A 23,224-nucleotide genomic window follows, 5' to 3' on the forward strand; every position below is an offset into this window, starting at 1 on the left:
TGCAGGTACATGTGCATTCCCCCATAGGAAATGTAAGCCAGTGTTGAGCCGATCTGCCTCTAGCCTGCACAGTGCTTTGTTACATGCCTAGCAGCTTAGTGTACTTACCCAGTGAGATGTAATGTCCAGATACTTGCCAGCTGTACTGCTTTGAGGCCACCATAAGCAGTCATGTATGTCAGGCAGAGCAGTGGGATGCTGTACAGATGTATGTCAATATCTAATGGGTGGCATGTGGCTATGGCACCGCTGTACCAGTGGTTATTATGTGGCAGGACAGATAGGGATGTGTGAATGCATAACCTATAGGGGCACATGTATGCCAGTAGTTACGTGATATACCCATCTACATGGCTGTTAACATCAACATTGTCAATATTGGTCCAGATGTCTTGCACAAATGAGACATGTGTATACCTCTGGACTTTCCAGAGTGTGTCAGACTGTCCACGAATATTGGCCATTATCTCTGCTGTAGTACACAGGAGCATTATATGCTAGCAGTGGTACTGTACTATGATGTCCTTAGGATGTCTGTCAGTAGCCAATGGTGCACATGTTGAAAGCAGATGTGACCTCCCACACACCATGTCTGTGAAGACAATCCCTATTACAGTAGCAATACTCTACAAATATACCTGCTATACATACCTGACGTACCCTTGCACTATGAAGTTGGGACAACAGGGGCTGAGGTAGGGCTACACTTCATGTTCAGGACATATGGTGATGATATATGTACATATACTTATCCAGATATCTATATAGACATACACATATCCATATTGACATACATAGATGGATATGTATATGTAAATAGATATACAAATAAACACACAGATATATACATATACAGAGCAATATATGTCTACACATATACAGATAGATACATATGCACATATACATATGGATATCTACATATATATTGACAGTAGTAGGTATATCAGAACAGATATGTATGCACATATAGTTATTGATATCTACATATATACCAACATAACTAGGCATATCTGTACACATAGGATGTGCATACATATACAACTATATATACAGATATATATATATATATATATATATATATATATATATATATATATATATATATATATATATATATATATATACATATACCCATATATACATATACCCATATATACATACACACACACACACACACACACACACACACACACACACACACACACACATATATATATATATATATATATATATATATATATATATATATATATATATATATATATGTATGTATCTGGGAGCGCTACAGAATCCTGAAGCCCAAAGTTCTGAAGACCATCAGGGGTGAGCTGCCTTATGGTATATGGATGTACATTACCATACAATCCACCTAGATTAAATGAAGGCCAACTGCCACCTGCCATACAGACTGTTCTGTTTGTCAGTGTGCTTGTGATGGTGTCAGTTGTGCCTTGTTATGTAATAGTTACAGCCCATTGTGTCAACTGAGGTCTTTACCCCCTAGGGATTGCCTACAGTGTGTAGATAGAGGCTGCTGAACTATACATCTGCATTACTTACTGTTGCTTGTTTGGTATCCTGTGGCCAAGTCTGTCTTTACTATAGTAATACTTGATGGCCTTGGCCTGGACAGCAATATTTGTTAACTTTTCCAGACTACTGTATTAATATAACTGTTTCACAGTTGCATTACTCAGTTTATATGGATGTCCATGTCTAAACAGCTATATGACATGGCCTATACAACTGTAATAGTACACAAATAAAGCTTTCCCATTTATGCAAACCTGTGTGTGGTCTTATATCCTTTGATTTCTCTGTGGGTATATGTTGCAGGCAATGATTGTCATTTGTATGGGCCTCCAGCTGGTAAGGTGGTAACTGCAGGAATAGTGGCTGTTCCATATTGTGTGCATGTACTACATATGATTCTTATTATACATATCTCTGCGTATGTGTATGTATGTATATGTATATATATATATATATATATATATATATATATATATATATGTGTGTGTATATCTGTATCTGCATATATGTGCCTGTGCATATGTATCCTAGGGAGACCCATGTCGTGTCTGGTCCTGGTTATGGTATCTGCAACACTTGGTAGTGTATTGTAGGGGGGATGTGTTTGGCTGTGGGGGCGCATACCTATTCGTACAAAACGTATATTGTTTGGGGCCACTCAACCCCATTAACGGTGCATGTGGACATATATTTTTTTGTTATTTCCCCATTATCTACAGATGTATGTCCGTGTATGCCTATATAATATATATATATATATATATATATATATATATATATATATATATCTGCTTAATATATATATAATATATATATAAAAAACTATGTCCGTATATTATATATATATATATCTACATATATTTAACTTGCTGTATATATTTAGACATATAGATGTAGACATATATATATATATATATACATAGACATATGCATTTGCATGTATATATATTCATATATATTTCTATATATGTATTTATTTATATTCTATATAGATATATATATATATATATATATATATATATATATATATATATATATATATACACATATACATATATAAATATGTTGTATCTGTTTAGATTTTAATATATTTACACACACACACATACATCTACATGTTGGAATACATTCTCTGTACTGTTGAATGACTGAGCTGGATGATATGTTTGTGAATACATCAGACTTATGTATATCTGACATGGCTTAGTGATAAATCACTTTGTCTATGGTGTGCAGGGTCCTGAGTTCGAGCCTTGCAGAGGGTGTTTATTTTTTTGCTGGGTAGAACAATGGCCATTGGATACAGAGTGATTAAGGCACTTTTGGAGCAGTTGTAAGTGGGTTTGCGTGGGTTGGCGCAAAGGTAAGCAATGCTAATCTATGGTTACATATGCTTACAGAGAGTTAGCTTCAGAATTGCTTAACTTGTGTGCACATTGCTTACCCCCATGCAAACGGGCTTAAGCTTACTTACTAGTGCTTAAATATGCTTACTACTGCTTATTGGTGCTTAAACCTGCTTACTAGTGCTTTATTCATTATGACACTGAAACCTCACATGTGTATTTGCTGCAGTACTCCAGTTCATAAATATGTTATTTAGTGGGTTATGCAACAAAAATATGTGTCGTAACTTTTCCATGGAAAATGGAATGTGCTGCTGTGGGACTCGAACTGGGAATGCCTGCCCGTAAGGCAAATCCTCTGCCCACTACACTATTACTATGCTGCTTCATTTACATATATCTTCCATATTATCCTCTTCAGGCATTTAAGCTGCATTAACAGTAGATAAGCGATAGGCACACCCGTGCACCTGCGGTTAGCTTTAATCGATTTAAAAAAAAATGGGTTTGTGTATTTTATTTCTGTATACTTTTGCTGTTGTACATGAGGGGGACTATTGGTTGGGGATATATGGACACCTATGAGCAGTCTCATTCATTTCTTACCCCTTTCTGCTGTTCTTCATTGTGGGGTGCATGTATATTCTGAGAGTTCTGCTCTCGGACACGCACCCTGCACTCTTACATGCTCCATGTAAGATTAGGAGCTTAGGCAGCGTGCCTCATTACTATGCATGGCTCGCTGCCATCCTGCTCCTAAACATCTGCCTCCATGCAGGACTAAGCTAGTCTTGCATGGAGCAATAGTAAATCTGGGAGAGTCATTTGTGAATGAGCAAAATGGTAGTGGGATAGGACCGTATCTATCTACTATTTCACAAGGTACTATTGTATATGTATAAAGACATTGGGAAGCTAGGATAGTCACATCATAAATGTTAAGAGTCAACAATTAAAAATGTTGTATGACCAATCTCATTAAATCAAATGTGTAATATACACACTGGAGAGTTATAAATTATCATATTTTTGTGCCCCTTTTTGTTTTATTTTTAAAGAGATAGGGGAACATTTGGGAAGACATTTAGGAATAACAGTTGCAGGTATGTAGGTTAGGTTCATAAGTTCATAGGTTCATAGGTAGGTACTGGGCTATCTGCCCAAAGGCATTTATAAGCATAGCCAGAATGTGTTGGCTTTCGCCACCCCCTTAGATTAGTTCCCTGTGCCTCTGTCCAGCAGAGCCATTTAAGTGATCCATGAGGTCAACTTTCTGTTTCCCATCCACTCGTCAAGGTTTCTCTTGAAGAGGGTTAGTTAGGAGCTCTGCCTTATGTAGATTGGAATCTTGTTCCAGAGCATGGTAAGTCTTTTGGACAGGAATCGATCCCTCCAGCACTTCCTTTTTATTGTTGTGGTGAGGCTTAGCTCCCTGGAGCGTGTGGCTCGAGGGGATATGGCTTTCTTTAGGTGGAGCATTTCCATCAATTCTGAATTGGACATGACCTTGTATGTCAGGCAGAGATCACCACTGAGTACGCGGTATGCAACCGAGTACAGCTGGAGTTTCTTCAGTTGAGCTGCGTAGGGCATCTGCTTGAGGCCAGTGATCCTCTTGGTGAGGTACTTCTGTGGTCTTTCCAGTTTTTGCAGGTGTCTTGTAAGGTACATCCCAAATGGGGCATTGTACTCTATGATGGTTCTGATGAGTGATGCATAGAGGGGCCCAATGACCTCTTTTGATCTGGATGCAAACCCTTTTGTGATTAGGTGGGCCACCATAGAAAGATTTTCTAACCACTTTGGCAATGTGATTATTAAAGGAGAGGTTACTATCTACTTGGGCCCCCAGATCCCTTATTACGTCTTCCATATTTAGGGGGCTACCACCTATGTGGTAGTTTATGGGTAATTTGTATTTTCCAAATGGGGTGACTATGCACTTTTTGGCATTTAGCTTGAGGCCATGGTTTTGACACCAGGTATCTGTCTCAGTGAGACCCTTTTGGAGGATGTCTGTGTCAGCTGAAGAGTTAATTATAGCCTCTAGTTTGCAGTCGTCTGAAAACTTGGTCAGCCACAGTCCTCCTGTGCTTGCCTGTACCTCCGAGAAGTATATGCCGAACAGAAGGGGTTCTAGGACTGAGCCCTGGGGAATGCCACTTGTATCCGGTTTAGAGTCACACCTTGCTTCTGCAACTCTTACCATGTGGGTTCTGTCCGTAAGCCAGTTGGTACCTCATCTTGTGACATAGGGGTTTATGTTCAGGCTGGTGAGCTTGTATATAATACCTGAATGGGGAATGGTGTCAAAAGCCTTTGAAAGATCTAGATAGGCTTTGTGGACCATCCTTCCCTCGGCTATAGTCTTGGTAACTGTCTCAAAGAAGTCCACCAGGATTAGGAGGCATGATCTGCCCTTAACAAACCCGAATTGGGTAGGGTCCAGTGTTTGGAGGTTTCCAATGTCTCTGTTAATGAGATCCATGATGATGCACTCCATAGCTTTGCAGACCAAGCTAGTCAGGCTTATAGGGTGATAGCTCCCAGGATCCATTGCAGCTCCAACTTTGTGGAGTGGAATAACCATTGATGTGCACCACTCTGTGGGCATGTAGCCTGTGGAGAGGCTGAGTTTAAACAGTGTGTTTAGGTGAGGGGTTAGTTCTTTTTTGAGCCCATGTAGGACATAGCCTGGGACACTTCCAGGTCCCATTGATGCTGTGTTTTTGGCTTTGGAGAGGGCTGTTTTAACCTGAGTGTCTGTGATTTCAGGAGCACTACATTCGTTTGGTATAGTTATGGGCTCTTTTGGGGGTGAGAGGGGGTGTTGTTTGCACTGCACCTGCCTGCCAGGATGTTGGCTATATCAGTCGGTTCAGTGTATTTTGTGCCATTCTGCACTAACTCAGATCAGATCTGAGATTTGCCCCTTAGATTCTTGACATAGCTAAAGAATGCCTTGTGGTTATCTTTGGTGACCATGGCAATTTTTCTTTTGAAGCTAGCCTTGGATGATTTTATGAGGGAACATATTTTCTTGCTGATACTAATCAGTGATGTCTTCCTTTCTTGGGGTTTTACTCTTTTCTGTACTAGTTTCCTCTTTCTATTGCATAGCTTGTTTATGACAGGGGTCCACCAGACTGGTTTCCTTTTCTTGGAGGAGTGAATCTTGGTTTTGTTTGGGATAGCACGATCCATGCATTCTTGTAGGTGCCCATAGAGTGCATTAGTAAAATATTTTGCAGCTTGGACAGCATTATTCTTTAGCATGGGGACTTTGAAACTTCCCACCTCAATCTTAAGTAACATGAACTTTGCTTTTGAAAAGTTTTTAACAGTGGTTTCTTTGACTGGGGGCGGTGGCAGAAAGTGGATATCCAGAGTGATTAGTTTATGATCAGATCTAACCAGCAAGCAGTTGACCTCTGGTGTGGAACACTGGTCACCCATTTTGGTGATGACCAGGTCCAAAATGTTACCACCTCTGGTTGGGGTGTTGACCAATTGCCAGGGCATTTGAGTTTATAAATTCTAGGAAATGTTGGGCAAGGGAGTTTGTACTTCAGTAGTTTTCCCAGTTAATGTTTGGGTAATTGAACTCACCCAATATCAGGGTGTTTGGTAGGATCTTTATGTTTCCCAGTGTTTCTAGGAATGCAGAGTGGGGGTCCTGGGACATGGTGGGTGATCTGTAGCAAGCTATAATTTGAATAGCAGTTTTGCCCATTGTTAGTTGCATGTGGATGATCTCTGAAGCATTGTGCTGTGCCATTAACCTGGAGGTGTGGGTATCCTTGATGAATATGGATACTCTCCCACCTTTTCTGTTTTGGTCTGGGCTTTGTGGCCGAAATGTATGGTATGAGTTGTAGCCTGGTAGTGCTATGGTGCTCTTTGGAGCCTTAAACCAGTTTTCTGTTACTGCACATATATCGATTTTCTCCATACTGAATGCATGCATTTTGAGGTTTAGATTTCTGGCATTGAATAGCATTACCCTCGGTTTTTTGTTACTTGTGCTATTTATGGCAGTGGGTTTGTCTTTTGAACCCTACCTAAAAAAGGCACTATGGGGTGGCAAAAGCCTTGGCCAGTATTCAAAAGCCTAAGGATGACAGGTGCAAGCTGTTTCTAGCAATGCATTGTGGCTTGTCGAGCATGTCATCCCAGACTGACAGACACTGGATCCCCTTTGAATGACACCAGAAACTTATCCAATTGTTGAAATTGATAATTTTTCTCTATATCATGGTATCATTCTTGGTGAGGGCAGGATGCTACTCCGGGTCAGGGTCATACCGGCCTTGGCTACATCATCAGAGAGCTCCTCCATGTCTCTTTTCATGTAGTCCAGGGAGGTACAGCTCAGGTCATTCACACCAACATGGACAATGACAGAGTCATATTTGTACTTGTTCTGGAGTGACCTAAGTGTTTGTGTTATGTGGTGGATCCTGGAACCCGACAGACAGCTAACAGTAACCTTCTCCTTGTTCAGCCTAGTGAGTGGGATGTCAGTGTGCCTGACTATAGAGTCACCCATTACTAGTGTGTTGGGTATGTTATTTTGCCTTAAGGGCTTTTATTGTGTGGCACACTGGTTTTGTGAAGTATGTGTTTCATGGCTTGTGTTGGGGGATGATGGTTGCTTGGATGTCTGCTTTTGAGGTCTCTGTTGCGTCTGCAGATTTTTATTTAGAGCCTCCGAGTATGTTTTTGTGCATAGGTCTATGTGAGACTGGTGGTGTGATGCAAGTAATTCCATTCTCCTCTTGACTGCCTGGTCCAGTCTTGGGTTGAGAGAGCTTAGCCTCCAGTCTGGCTGTATAATTGCATCTCTTGCATGTATTAGTGTTTGGTGGAAGGAGGAGAGGGTTGTCTGTGCACATGAGGCAATTGTAACATTGCGTCAAAATGCCCAGATTCACCAGTTGGACTGGGGAGTACACCTGAAACTGCCCTTTGGACATGCCTGGATAGGTACAATGAACTGCTTTACTGATTGTCTGGTAAGGTCGAATAGAGAGCCTTGTTCTTCTCTACAGTATGGGGGGGGGTCTAGTGCTAAGGTTTATTAGTGCTTGCTATGAGTTTTGAGCAAGTGCCGGTAAGAAAAGTGAATGGTTTTAGTGCTTATGTTGAAAGTTTGTCTAGTTCCAAGGGAAAAATTGAAGAGAAGACTTTATGGAGCTGGGAATAGTTATACCCTAGCTAACAGGCGCTGCCTGGTGCACAAAACTTTCAAATGGGGGTTTTATAGCATGGAAATGAAAGCGATAGAAATTAGCCCAAAATGGCCAATAAACTACTAATTACTGGGCTGAAACTACTCCTCCAGGGTCAGATAGGCTGCTCAAAGCTCCCTCTCTCACAGTGAACAGAGAAATTTCTTTCTATCCAAGTAAGGTATGGGCAAACACAGAAACTTGCAACACAACCCTGAATTCAGCACTAACCTGAAAACTGGTCTATACTAGCTTAGATGGGTGGAAAAAAAGTTTTTTTTTTTTTTTTTTTTTTTTCAGAAAATAAAGCAGATACAATCAAAAAACATTTAAATGCACAGAAATGGCTATCACACTTGAGTGTGTCGCCTACAACAGCTAAACAGGTAATTTAAACACAAAAAACACTTTGTTAAAGTGCAGGCACTAAAATAAGTACAATATGCAGCCGAAACAAGCTTTTTAAATAATAAAAACTCTAGAAAATTGGTGTTTTAGGCAGAATTAGCTAAAGGCAGCAAGAAAATGCAGAAAAATTATACTTAATCACTCCAAAGTGTCTCTTCTTTCTCTCTGCTGCTGTAGAACTCTGCAGGGCACCAGGCAGGAGATTGCTGAGCTATATACCAGTACAAAAACCTTGCAAATGTGTGTTTTATAGCAGGGAAATGAAAGAGATAGAAATTAGCCCAAAATGGCCAATAAACTACTAATTTCTGGACTGAAACCACTTCTCCAGTGACAGATAGGCTGCTCAAAGCTCCTTCTCTCACAGTGAACAGAGAAACTTCCTTCTATCCAAATAAGGTATGGGAAAACACAGAAACTTGTAACACAGCCCTGAATTCAGCATACACAGACATACATTGTAACACAGCCCTGAATTCAGCATACTAATATCTGGGCTGAAACCACTTCTCCAGGGACAGATAGGCTGCTCAAAGCTCCTTCTCTCACAGTGAAGAAAGAAACTTCCTTCTATCCAAATAAGGTATGGGCAAACACAGAAACTTGTAACACAGCCCTGAATTCAGCATACACAGACATACATTGTAATACAGCCCTGAATTCAGCATACACAGACATAAAGGGCATACAAGACAGACAGGGATAATTATGAACACAAGAGGGAAGAGGGCACCATTGGAGGGTGTTAGATATGGGTTTCCAGATTCATATCACAGTCTGGAGTGAACAAACTGGTAATCTAATCCTCACCCTCAGAACCAACACCATTGTCTTCTGGGCTAGTGCTGGATAGGACAGAGATTTTGCAATGCATTGTAAATTTTTCTCTGTATGTCCAATGCAGGCACTGAGGCCACTCTCCATAATCTCTTCTACCAGCCCCGACAGCTCTTCTGGGGTGACATTTGCCACCTCCACTGCACTATTCGTGATGGACACTGTTACACCAGCCCCGGGTACAGAGCTACCTGTCACAGGTGCTGCATGTAGTGCAGGTGCTGTAGAAACAACACTGGCAGGTTATGACCTAGAAGTGCTGGGTACCTCTGCTGTCTGCCATTGTGCTGCCACAGTCACTTGTGGAAGGATGGTGGTCTGAGATTCTCTAGCTGGTGTAGGTGTTTGTGCTGGTGGAAACAATGAAATAGTGATGAAGGCTGCAAAGCATAAAATAAAAAAAATACAAAATATTAGAAATTATACCGAGGGAGGGAGAGACATAAGAAGGGAAATATATATATATTTTTAATTTTAATACTAGTGTGCTTCTTCTTACAAATTCCACATACATTTTTAAGATTATTTAGGATCATAGGATCATAAGAAGTTACTAGGCTATTGGCCCTGAGACCTTTACAAGCCTAGCCAAGAATTTAGCCCATGTTCTGACAAGTCAGCATTTACATCAGCTATAAAGATATGAATTCACAAATTACTGTTACCGTAATGCTATGATTTCCACAAATCTCATACTTAAAAATATTGTACAAAAACTGTAAACATTTTAAAAGGGGTTTATGGATAATATTTAATTAACTGAGTATTTGGACTGAATGCATGCTATTCTAAAAGATGACTATACATGTAGTCAATACTGAAATTTAAAATGCATATGTCATATATTTTCTGATGTTGAGGACTGAACCCAAGTCCATCAATATTTAGCAAACAACTAACTAGTTGAAAGATGCATATGCTAATCATGCACATAGGCAGAGTTACAAATGTAAAATATGCATATTCATGTAGCTGTTTGGCAACCACTTGTTGCTGGATAAAAATATCCTTGATATCTATTGGAAAAATCAGTGCTAGTTTGACATGTAAGTCAGGAATACCTTAATTCATACCTACCCCATGCCTTGCTTAGAAGTTGCAGTTACTCCCGATGCATATCTCAGTTGCCTATTATCTCTGTAGGGGCTCCAAAAAAAAAAAAAAAAAAAAACAGCCGTAGCAAAACTATTCCACGCCACAGCCTTATACTGAGACCCAGTATAGCATCCCCTACAAAATACGTTGTCTGTAAATGTTTATGAGGAGGTTCCTCAGACCACCTCTGTGCACTAAATGGAGCACTACCCACACAACTTCTTGCCATATCATCCCTTCAAAGTTCTCAGGACAAAATGGCAAGGAACTGGTATCCAAATCAGATCTTACATCCTCCAGCCTGTGTGCCACGATGGTCACCATTGTGAACTACTTTTGCGCAAGAGATGGCAGAGCAATGGTCCAGATGCACTGAACTTATTACTCCCACATAGGTTCAGAGGTTGGTACTAGGCTGTCATCCCTAGGGCCTATACAAGCCTAGCCATATCAACAATTCCCTGGCTATTTCTTCCCACACTATTTACTTCCCTGGACCTCTGTCTATCAGGGTGATTGACATGATCCCTGGGGTGAATTTCCTTTCTCCCATCCAGTCATCAAGGTTCCTTTTAAAGAGGGCCAAAGAGGTGCTCTGCTTGACAAGTATGGGCAGTCTATTCCAGAGTCTGGGGAGTCATGGTCAATTTTAGGTGAGAAACATGTCAATATCACTTGGCCATGTGTTCTAGTCAAGATATATATATATATATATATATATATATATATATATATATATATATATATATATATATATATATATATGATTAAAACACTTCTTAATATAAAAGAACGATGAAGGAGCCAGTAGCTAAGCTTTCGTCCTTTTAATGGTATCAAGAACTTTATCAAACAACAGTAAGATGAAAACCACAGTATATATACCCTAGTGGGTGTTACCAAAAAAGAGTAGACTACTGAAACCAGACAGTAAATAAATAATGTAAATCTCAGAGCCAATAAAAAAATGGAAATTATACTAAATTCCAAGGGTGAGCAGTGTTTACATAAACAAGAGCTGTAGCAGTACAACTACTGAAGCAAAAACAAATGTTAATATATGCTTAAACATAAAAGTTAAATAAATAAGAAAGATTAAATATATCATCTAAGGACATATTTTGAAGGACCTTTTTTGAAAAACATTATAAAAAGCTGTCTCTCAATAATAAGACAGTGTTTGGGTAAGAGGGGAAACTTTAGCGTTGCCACCTGAGAACACATTTAATATTTAGGCTTTCATTCAAACCAGGCGGTGCATCTGAATTGAATCTAAGCTGCCAAACTTAATTCTTTTACTTCAAGTAGTGTATTGATGTCACCAAAGAAGGAATCTATCTTCTGTAATATAAGAAAAGTGAAACTGGCAAAATTATCACATAATAAACTATGCTTAGCAAGGGCATTTTTGGAATCATGCCTTCTAATTGCTGCCAAATGTTCTTTAATTCTAGCAGAAAACATTCTAGAGGTTTTGCCAATATAAAAAGCAGGACAAGAATTGCACACTGCTGCATAAATAACATTCATAAATTTGCAATCTAAATGACTATGAAACTTGATTCTGAAATTATTGTGTTTAAAGACATAAGCACTGTACTTGAAAATGTACGGACAAGTAAGTGCCACAAGGAAACATACCAGCTGTATTGTCTGAAGAAGTGGAAGCATCTAAAATAAAGTGAGAGTCTCTGTTATCAAAAGCTGTTCTCAGAGACTTGGTTCTCTTGTGTAAAAAAACTGGAGTCATTCCTAATTTATTAGACACCTCTTGACTATTTGTCAAAATATCCTAGTTATTGAGAATAATATTCCTAATGGGAACAGCATCCCTACAAATAGGGATAGGAAAAGCAACTGACCAGTCTCGTACAGGGGTCTCAGGAGAGGGAGATATTAAACTGGATGAGGGAATATTATTGGGATCTGAAGGAACAGTACCAAGCAAGGAATTTGTAACAGATGGGGAAGGAGCTACAAGTTTTGTGTGTCTTCTAGGTGTAAAGCCCTTAGAAATAATGGGGGGAAATTTAGATGCCCTGGCCTCAGAAACTTCAGTAATGATCCTATCTAGTAGAAGTGGAGGGTAATTTCTTTCCACTAGCAACAATTTTAGGATATTGCATTCAGTAACAAAGTTAACATCATCACTAACAAGACGGGAAATACAAATAAACTGACCTCTTGCCATATTGACTTTCACGAACCAAGGATGCATACTAGTAAAATCTAAGTAGTTGTTTCTAAAAGTCTTTTTTCTATGAATAGTGGACTTCCATAACAAATTGGAAGAATCTAAAGAAATGCAAGTATCCAGAAAATCAGCTTGTTTTCCACAGGAAGCAAGTTTGAATTTAAGGAAAGGGATAGAGTCAGCAATAGAGTTAAGAAAGTTATGCAAGTCAGATTCACCACCTTCCCAAACAAAAAACACATCATCTATGTATCTTCTATAAGTTTTAACAAATTTAAAATCAGGTAGATGTACAAGGGAATTAATTTCCCAAGCTGCCATAACCAAATTAGCAAAGACAGGGGCCATCATTGACCCCATAGCCACTCCACGGACTTGCTGGTAAATTACTTCATTAAAATGAAAAAAGTTTCCTTCAAGTACTAGGGAAACCAAAGTGCAAATAGTAGATATTCTGTTTTGACTAAATCCTGTAGATTGTGTTAAATAGGACTGTAAAAATTCAATACCTTCCTTGTGTGGAATATTCATATAGAGAGCCTCTATATCAAGTGTGACTAAAACTATTAGAGGAAGTGGGAGGGTGCTGAAAATGTAAATTAAGGAAGTCCCATGAGTCACGTAAATAAAACGGAGATCTTTGCACTATGGGATTCAAAGTCCAGTCCAAGAATTCTGAGACTTTTTCAGTCTTTGTTTTATGATTAGAGACAATATGATGGAAAGGGGGGATAGTTTGATCCTTGTGTAATTTAGGGATACCAAAGAATTTCCCTAGTTGTGGGTACTGTACTTGCATGAATTCTGCTTCATCTGAGGAAATCATCTGTTGTTTGATAAGTGATTTAAGAGTTCTGTCTATCTTTTTAAAGGCACGGTTTACATCTGACATCTGTACAGGTAAGCAGTACTCACTGTTCTTGAGATCATCTTCCAAAGTGTTAACATAACGTTGATGTTCCATAAGGACTACACCTGTGCCTTTGTCTGCAGACATGATTCTGAGGGACTTATCTTTTTGTAGATTATTAAGCTCCATGACTTCTGATGTGGAAAGGTTAAACCATTTGTAAGGACTGTTCGTATTAAGTAGGTGTCTGACGTCTCTGTCACACAACTTCAAGAAGATTTGTAAGGTGTTATTGACAGGTGGGTTGAAGATGCTGCATTTGAATGGAAGACTGAGTTTGACATTAACTAAATCACTGTACAAATCAGAATCTTTGTCACAGATCAGCTTTAGGTTGAGCTTCCTAAAGTAGAGGTGCAAATCAATCAATAAGGACTGTAGGTCTGCTCTTTGAGAAGGGAGGAAAGTGAAACCCTTCTTTAATACTTGAATAGCAGTTTGAGATAGAACTCTATCTGTAAGGTTGAACATCTCCGAAGAGCAGTAATTAGTAGAGCAGGATGCTGAACCAACTGTTAATGAGGGTAAGACATCCTGGGATGACCTCTTGGGAATCTCCTCGGACGTCCTCTGTCCAACTGGGATTGTTGAAGTGAGGAAATCCGCTCCCGAGTTAACGAGGGAATGGGGTGTAGACCTTCTTGTAGTGATTTTAGTCTTTGGAAGTTGTCACGGGTGTTGTAGAAGAAAGTCCTCCCTCTTCCTCTTGGACTTCTCATGTCCACATTGGAATTTGTTCTCGGAAGTAAAAAAGAAGCATTCTCATTTTGGAAGGAGGGGGGTTGATCAAGGGAATGGAGGGGGTCAGTAACTACAGGAAGGGAAGATGGGGAAGGGGAAGAAAGAGACTGCAAGAAAGGAGCAGGACTAGGTAAAAGGGAAGCAGTAACAGGGAGAGGGACAAGATGAGGAGAGGGAGCTGAGGAAATGGGAATAGAAACAGTGTGAGTAGGAATTGAATGGACAGAAACAGAAAGGGGTGAGGTAGGAGAAGTGATAGGAGAGGAGAGGGTGGGGGGTTAATGGAAGAAAGGGAAGGGTTATTAGAAGTAGTGGGGGAAGCTGAAGGACAGTGCTGGGGAGGAAAAAGCACGCTAGAGGGGGGAGGAGGTACAGAAGAAGCAAAAGAAGACTGTTTTCTAAAACTAAACCTATGGGAAAATTCAGATCTGAGGGGATGGGCTTTGTTGTTAACATATTGCAGGAAATTCCTATGCAGTTTTTGTTTTTTGCGATGTAATACAGTGGCAACATGTCTGTTAATTCTCAGCTGAATCCCATTAAAAATGTGGAGAACCTGTTGAAAATCAGGGTGAGAAACAAGTTTAGAGTGAAAAAATACAATTTCAGATTTAAGCTCACTTAATCGAATTTCTTTGTGTCTAACTAACAGCTTAACTTTCTGTAAACCAGTGTTGTTATAAAGGGCAACCAGATCCTTATAAAGAGAAGTGTCACTAGAAATATTATTAGGAAATTTGACTATACGTAAGCCAAAATGCACAATGTTCTTATTTAAACAGCAAGACAAGTAAAGAATGTCCATCTGTACATTTTTAAATGCTATAAACAGCCTTTCTAAATTAAAAAGCATGGATTTCAACTCCTTAATACGTGCCAAATTAAAGTCTGCAGTGGTGTCATGTGACTCCAAATCCTGTAAAAAAGGGTTACTAGTGAAATTAGTGTCCAAAAAGGACTATAAATCAGTTGTGTGAGGAAAATCAAGATTTGGTGTGGAAGGAACTTAATAACGATCCCTAGAGATACAGTTCTGTTCCACAGGAGCTTTATCACAATGTGTAGCATAAGAAGAGAAAGTATTAACACTTCCCACTCTTGGAGCATTGTTTATAAGCATGGTCTGGCCAGAAGAGACTGCTGCAATGGAGGTTCCTGCCATGAGGGAGGAGGAATGTGCAGAGTCCGAGGTTGTAGAAATAGGCACATAGGCAGGAGCATTTCCAACATGAGGCAATTCAGCTGTAGGAAAAGTCATCCAACTGGTTCCCGGAGTCTGGGAATCATGGAAAATGGGTTGGCCATGACCAGGTGGCCGTATATTGGTAGAACGAGGACCCAACGTATTAGCAGCATTACTGATAAGAGTGGATGTCTGCAAAAATGTTTGTACCAGTTTCCCAACACTATTAGGAACAGTGTTAGTGAAACTACTATTGTTGACAGTGGAAACCTGCACACTTACCGGTAATTCTGCACCAACAGACCTAGAACTATCCAACGAAGGAGCCTGTGAAAGAATTGGCACCAAGTTGGAACTAGCTGTGGCAATATTATCAGTGGTGCCAAACCCATTGCAAGTCCGCACAATATTGGACCTATACACATGCCCAGCCATTGGATTAGATTCAGTTGCAGATTGTCCAACAAGACCAACTGTCATACAGCCAGCATTGATCAACGGTGTTGTAGTAATTCTGCTTATACTGTCAGGAATAGGAGCAGTAACAGCTCACGTCAAACATGTTTCATTCAGGCAATTTATGGCAGATTTATTAGAAGGATGAACATATGTTTCCTTAGCCAAGGGAACATTAACAGTTTTGCAGGCGATGTTATGACTGCATGCTTGACTTAGTCAATGCCATATTCATGTCACCTGAAGAAAATTGAGATGAAGTAGTAGGAGTTCGGGGTAGTGAGTCTGTCAAACAAAAATCCACAGATTGGGAATCTGTTATCAAGGAAAGAGAAGCTGTTAACAGTTGTAAGGGGTCGGACATGCTTAGACCCATCGGTAAAACAGTTTTATGCTTTTTAGGGCGAACCACCAAGGGAACTTGAGTTAGTATGGGTCCAATATTGTGTGGACTTGCAATGGGTTTGGCACCACAGATAATATTGCCACAGCTAGTTGCAACGAGGTGCCAATTCTTTCACAGGCTCCTTCGTTGGATAGTTCTAGGTCTGTTGGTGCAGAATTACCAGTAAGTGTGCAGGTTTCCACTGTCAACAATAGTAGTTTCACTAACACTGTTCCTAATAGTGTTGGGAAACCAGTACAAACATTTTCGCAGACATCCACTCTTATCAGTAATGCTGCTAATAAGTCGGGTCCTCGTTCTACCAATATACGGCCACCTGGTCATGCCCAACCCATTTTCCATGATTGCCAGACTCCGGGAACCAGTTGGATGACTTTTCCTACAGCCAAATTGCCTCATGTTGGAAATGCTCCTGCCTATGTGCCTATTTCTACAACCTGGGACTCTACACATTCCTCCTCCCGCATGGCGGGAACCTCCATTGCAGCAGTCTCTTCTGGCCAGACCATGCTTATAAACAATGCTCCAAGAGTGGGAAGTGATAATACTTTCTCTTCTTATGCTACGTGTTGTGATAAAGCTCCTGTGGAAAAGAACTCTATCTCTAGGGATCGTTATCAAGTTCCTTCCACACCAAATCTTGATTTTCCTCACACAACTGATTTATTGTCTTTTTTGGACACTAATTTCACTAGTAACCCTTTTTTACAGGATTTGGAGTCGCATGACACCACTGCAGACTTTAATTTGGCACGTATTAAGGAGCTGAAATCCATGCTTTTTAATTTAGAAAGGCTGTTTATAGCATTTAATAATGTACAAATGGACATTTTTTACTTGTCTTGTTGTTTAGATAAGAACATAGTGCCTTTTGGCTTACGTATAGTCAAATTTCCTAATAATATTTCTAGTAACACTTCTCTCTATAAGGATCTGGTTGCCCTTTATAACAACACTGTTTTACAGGCAGTTAAGCTGTTAGTTAGACACAAAGAAATTAGATTAAGTGATCTTAAATCTGAAATCGTATTTTTTCACTCTAAACTTGTTTCTCACCCTGATTTTCAACAGGTTCTCCACATTTTTAATGGGATTCAGCCGAGAATTAACAGACATGTTGCCACTATATTACATCGCAAAAAACAAAAACTGCATAGGAATTTCCTGCAATATGTTAACAACAAAGCCTATCCCCTCAGATCTGAATTTTCCCATAGGTTTAGTTTTAAAAATCAGTCTTCTTTTGCTTCTTCTGTACCTCCACCCCCCTCTAGCATGCTTTTTCCTCCCAGCACTGTCCTTCAGCTTCCCCCACTACTTCTAATAACCCATCCCTTTCTTCCATTAATCCCCCTCTCTCCTCTCCTATCACTTCTCCTACCTCACCCCTTTCTGTTTCTGTCCGTTCAATTCCTACCCTCACTGTTTCTATTCCCATTTCCTCAGCTCCCTCTCCTCATCCTGACCCTCTCCCTGTTACTGCTTCCCTTTTACCTAGTCCTGCTCCTTTCTTGCAGTCTCTTTCTTCCCCTTCCCCATCTTCCCTTCCTGTAGTTACTGACCCCCTCCATTCCCTTGATCAACCCCCCTCATTCCAAAATGAGAATGCTTCTTTTTTACTTCCGAGAACAAATTCCAATGTGGACATGAGAAGTCCAATAGGAAGAGGGGGGACTTTCTTCTACAACACCCGTGCCAACTTCCAAAGACTAAAATCACTACAAGAAGGTCTACACCCCATTTCCTTGTTAACTCGGGAGGGGAATTCCTCACTTCAACACTCCCAGTTGGACAGAGGACATCCGAGGAGATTCCCAAGAGGTCGTCCCAGGATGTCTTACCCTCGTTAATGGTTGGTTCAGCATCCTGCTCTACTGATTCCTGCTCTTCGGAGACTTTCAACCTTACAGATAGAGTTCTATCTCAAACTGCTATTCAAGTATTAAAGAAGGGTTTCATTGTCATCCCTTCTCAAAGAGAAGACCTACAGTCCTTATTGATTGATTTGTGCCTCTACCTTAGGAAGCTCAACCTAAAGCTGATCTGTGACAAAGATTCTGATTTAGACAGTGATTTAGTTAATGTCAACCTCAGTCTTCCATTCAAACGCAGCATCTTCAACCCACCTCTCAATAACACCTTACAAATCTTCTTGAAGTTGTCTGACAGAGACTTCAGACACCTACTTAATACGAATAGTCCTTACAAATAGTTTAACCTTTCCACAGCAGAAGTCATGGAGCTTAATAATCTACAAAAAGATAAGTCCCACAGAATCATGTCTGCGGACAAAGGCACAGGTGTAGTCCTTATGGAACATCAACGTTATGTTAACACTTTGGAAGTTGATCTCAAGAACAGTGAGTACTACTTACCTGTACAGATGTCAGATGTAAACCGTGCCTTTAAAAAGATAGAAAGAACTGTTAAATCACTTACCAAAAAACAGATGATTTCCTCAGATGAAGCAGAATTCATGCAAGTACAGTACCCACAACTAGGGAAATTCTTTGGTATCCCTAAATTACACAAGGATCAAACTATCCCCCCTTTCCATAATATTGTCTCTAATCATAAAACAAAGACTGAAAAAGTCTCAGAATTCTTGGACTGGACTTTGAATCCCATAGTGCAAAGGTCTCCGTTTTATTTACGTGACTCATGGGACTTCCTTAATTTACTTTTTCAGCACCCTCCCACTTCCTCTAATAGTTTGTTAGTCACACTTGATATAGAGGCTCTCTATATGAATATTCCACACAAGGAAGTTATTGAATTTTTACAGTCCTATTTAACACAATCTACAGGATTTAGTCAAAACAGAATATCTACTATTTGCACTTTGGTTTCCCTAGTACTTGAAGGAAACTTTTTTCATTTTAATGAAATAATTTACCAGCAAGTCCGTGGTGTGGCTATGGGGTCAAAGATGACCCCTGTCTTTGCTAATTTGGTTTTGGCTGCTTGGGAAATGAATTCCCTTGTACATCTACCTGATTTTAAATTTGTTAAAACTTATAGAAGATACATAGATGATGTGTTTTTTGTTTGGGAAGGTGGTGAATCTGACTTGCATAACTTTCTTAACTCTATTGCTGACTCTATCCCTTTCCTTAAATTCAAACTTGCTTCCTGTGGAAAACAAGCTGATTTTCTGGATAATTGCATTTCTTTAGATTACTCCAATTTGTTATGGAAGTCCACTATTCATAGAAAAAAGACTTTTAGAAACAACTACTTAGATTTCATTAGTATGCATCCTCGGTTCATGAAAGTCAATATGGCAAGAGGTCAGTTTATTCGTATTTCCCGTCTTGTTAGTGATGATGTTAACTTTGTTACTGAATGCAATATCCTAAAATTGTTGCTGGTGGAAAGAAATTACCCTCCACGTCTACTAGATAGGATCATTACTGAAGTTTCTTTTTTTTTTTTTTCAAAACAGGTTTATTGTTTTAACATATAAGAGAAATATCATAACAATTTTATACAAGTAATTAAAAATAGGTATTATTATAATATTCAACAAAACAACTAAAGTATTTACAAAGACATCCACTACAATCAGATCAATTAATTAAACTAAAATACCATGCTATTGAAATTAAAATTTTTTAACAAATTTTGTAAATTATCCCATACAATATAATAAGATGTTTTTCTATTTGTTCTTGTCCTAATTGTGTTTATTTCCATATGGCACACCATATTCATAACATTTTTAAATTCATTGAACGAAGGAGGTGTATCTGAAATCCAATTTCTAGTTATTATTTTCCTAGCCACTGCTAGAATAGACCATAACAAGGGAAGCTTAACCTTTTTAACACTTTGAGGTACAGGTGTGTTGAATAATATAAGAGATTTAGAAATAATGAAATTATCTGTAAAAAGAGCCTGCAAAAATTCATTAATTGACTTCCAGTATTCTTTCAATTTTATACAGTCATAAAACGTATGAGCCCAGTCAGCATTAATTTCTACATTACATCTCTTACATAAATTATCTTTATTATTTATTTTATTCATCATCAAACGTGTATAAAAAGATCTATGTAAAAATTTCCATGTATAAAGTCTCCAGACAATGGAAGACGTAGTTCTATAAGCAGATACCAATATATATTGTTTATCTTGTTGATTTGGTGGGTCCCCATTAATAGAAGTGAAATAATTCCAGTATGAATCTACACTGTAAAAAGTTTCTTGTCTGATAATTTTATGTATGTATGAAAGTTTACCTTTATCAGAAACTTTATGTTGTAAATTTAATATCAAGTAATCAATCAGTGTTGGAATAGATTCTTTAACTGTTATAGACATTAGATCTATTTTATTAATGAGATGTTGTCTAAAGGTCTGAACCTCTAACCAGCAAGTTTCTCTTAGATCAAATTCTTGTTTTAAGAAATCTAGATTTTTAACTTTATTATCAGATATCAACTGATACCAGTACTTTAGATCATTATCTATAGCTAAATGAGTTCCTTCAGAAGTAGATGACAAAAGCATACCCTGAGTATACATTATAGGGAATACAATAAAATTCCATTCCCTATACTTAGGGTGCATGAATATAAAGTTACGATAACTAATAATAATATTTAATGGGTAACAAACCATATGTTTAGGTGTAATAGGTGAAGTACAAAATTCCTTTAGTAACCATAACATGGAGTTATTTACAATCATATTTTTATGTGTTAAGGAGATTTTCATGAAGTGCATACTAATTAGCTCCCAATAATCTTTCCATTTTGCGACATATGACTGATCTATTAATAAAGTAATAACTTTTACAATAGAAGAGATAGTATATAAATTAAAGTCTGGAAAAGAAATACCCCTTGAGACCAGCTATTAGTATGTTTCTTTAATGCAATCCTAGGTCTATTAGGTGCCCATAGGAAATTTAACATTAGTGTATTCAGTTTCTTGATAATTATTTTTGTAGGTGGAAGTATTATTGATTGTATTAAGTATAAAATCTTGGAGAATATTATCATTTTAATAATTGTAAGTCTCTCCTCCATAGTAAAAAACATATTATTCCAGGTATTAAAAAAATTTGTATATTAAGAAAACAGGTATTATAATTATTATATATAATAGATTTAATATCTTTAGATAGTATTATACCTAAATAAGTTATCTGACCTGAATTGGGTACATATTTAGTAAAATCACTAATGAGAATATTTTTTCGTGTATATATAGGTAGTATTTTAGTTTTTTCTTCATTGAATATTAAACCAGAAATACTTTTAAAATTCATCATGTTATCAAATAGAGACTGCATAGAAGAATTAGATCCTGCTGATGTAATTAGAACATCATCTGCAAAAAGTTGAATTTTGGATGTTGTATTTTCATCTATTTCAAAACCCTCTATGTCAGTACTGTTTCTGATCAAATTAGCCCAAGGCTCCATTACTAAAGTGAATAATAGTGGAGAAAGTGGACATCCTTGTTTTGTACCTTTAAGAATGGGTATTATTTGTGAAACATATGTTTCTACCTTAATATAAGCCAACGTTCCTTTGTATAAATGCTCAATTAGATTTACAAATGCATCTGAGAAGTTTGTGCACTTCATTAAGGTAAACAGATAGTCCCAACTTACTGAATCAAATGCTGAACTTATATCAAGACTAATAAGTGTTAAATCTTTCTTTTTCCTATTTGCAAAATCTATTAATGTTAAAGTTCTTCTTATATTATCAAAAGTATTTCTATTTACAATGAATCCTGTCTGATCTATATCTATAATGCCGGGAATGATTGTTTTCAATGTATCAGAAAGATACTCATAAACATTTTATAATCAACATTAAGTAATGAGATAGGCCGATATGAAGAACATCTAGTTGGATCTTTATTAGGTTTTAAAATTGGCGAAATAAATGTATATTGCCAAGATGGGGGGGTTATTAACTCAGTTTGGGCCAAAATAAAAACCTTATGTATTAATGAATATGTACTTTTAGAAAGGATTTTATATATCTCTGGTATAATACCATCATTACCCGGTGCTTTGTTTGATTTAAGCTTATTTATTTGTGTAATAACCTCTGTATATGAAATACTTTTGTCCAATAGTTTAATCTGTTGTTTATTAAGCTTTTTATTCATGTTTGTGGTTATAAACTCCTTTATTTTATCTTTAGGTTCCATGTTAATGTTATTATGGTTAATTTTGTGAAAGTGATTTCTAAATTCATCTAGTATTTCTGAGATACTAGAAACATTCTTCTTTTTCCTTAGAGAAAAGATTTCTTTGATATGGTTTTGTTTATTCAACCTTTTTGTATTATTTTTAAGTCTATGTAAGTATTTGGGGCTTATTGAATAAGACAAAAACTTGTATTTCTCTAAAGTTATTTTAACTTTATGAGTTAAAATTTCTTTGTATTTCTCATTTAGTTTGTTTATTTCTTCAATAACTTTCTTGTCCATAATATTTTCTTTATTATTATGTTTATGAGTCTAATTTACTTTGACTATCTAACAATTCCTTATCCCAAGATTTCCTTTTATTATTATACCATCTGATACTTTGTCCATATAGATATGATTTTAAGGCATCCCAAACATAAACAATGGAGACTTCATGAGTATTATTTATGTCTAAAAAATGTTTTACTTCTGAAAGTATATATTCTTTATAGTCTTTTAGTTGAGTTAAGTATGCTGGTATCCTTTTGATCTGAACATTATGAGTATTTTTATCATGAATTCAAAAACAATTGAATTATGATCAGATATAGGACATAAAATGATTTTGGAATTAATTAAATCTGTTACCATCTGGTTAGAAATAAAGACCCTATCTATTTTTGAATAAGTTTTGTATCTGTTAGAAAAAAAGGTGTATGGTAATGATT

The 23,224-nt window shown here is 37.8% G+C and overlaps 1 protein-coding gene across 1 annotated transcript in view; it reads right to left on the reverse strand.

Moving 5' to 3' along the window:
* Positions 1–18,726: 18,726 nt before the first annotated feature.
* The window catches only part of LOC122816615 (pancreatic secretory granule membrane major glycoprotein GP2-like), a 501,830-nt gene continuing 497,332 nt past the window's right edge, over positions 18,727–23,224 (reverse strand). Inside the window, exon 10 of the mRNA XM_044089528.1 lies at positions 18,727–18,743. Coding sequence (XP_043945463.1) covers positions 18,727–18,743 — 17 coding nt within the window. The remainder of the gene's footprint in view (positions 18,744–23,224) is intronic.

This window comes from Protopterus annectens, chromosome 1.part1, assembly GCF_019279795.1.
Source record: "Protopterus annectens isolate FY-2018-M chromosome 1.part1, PAN1.0, whole genome shotgun sequence".
Lineage (NCBI taxonomy): Eukaryota > Metazoa > Chordata > Ceratodontiformes > Protopteridae > Protopterus > Protopterus annectens.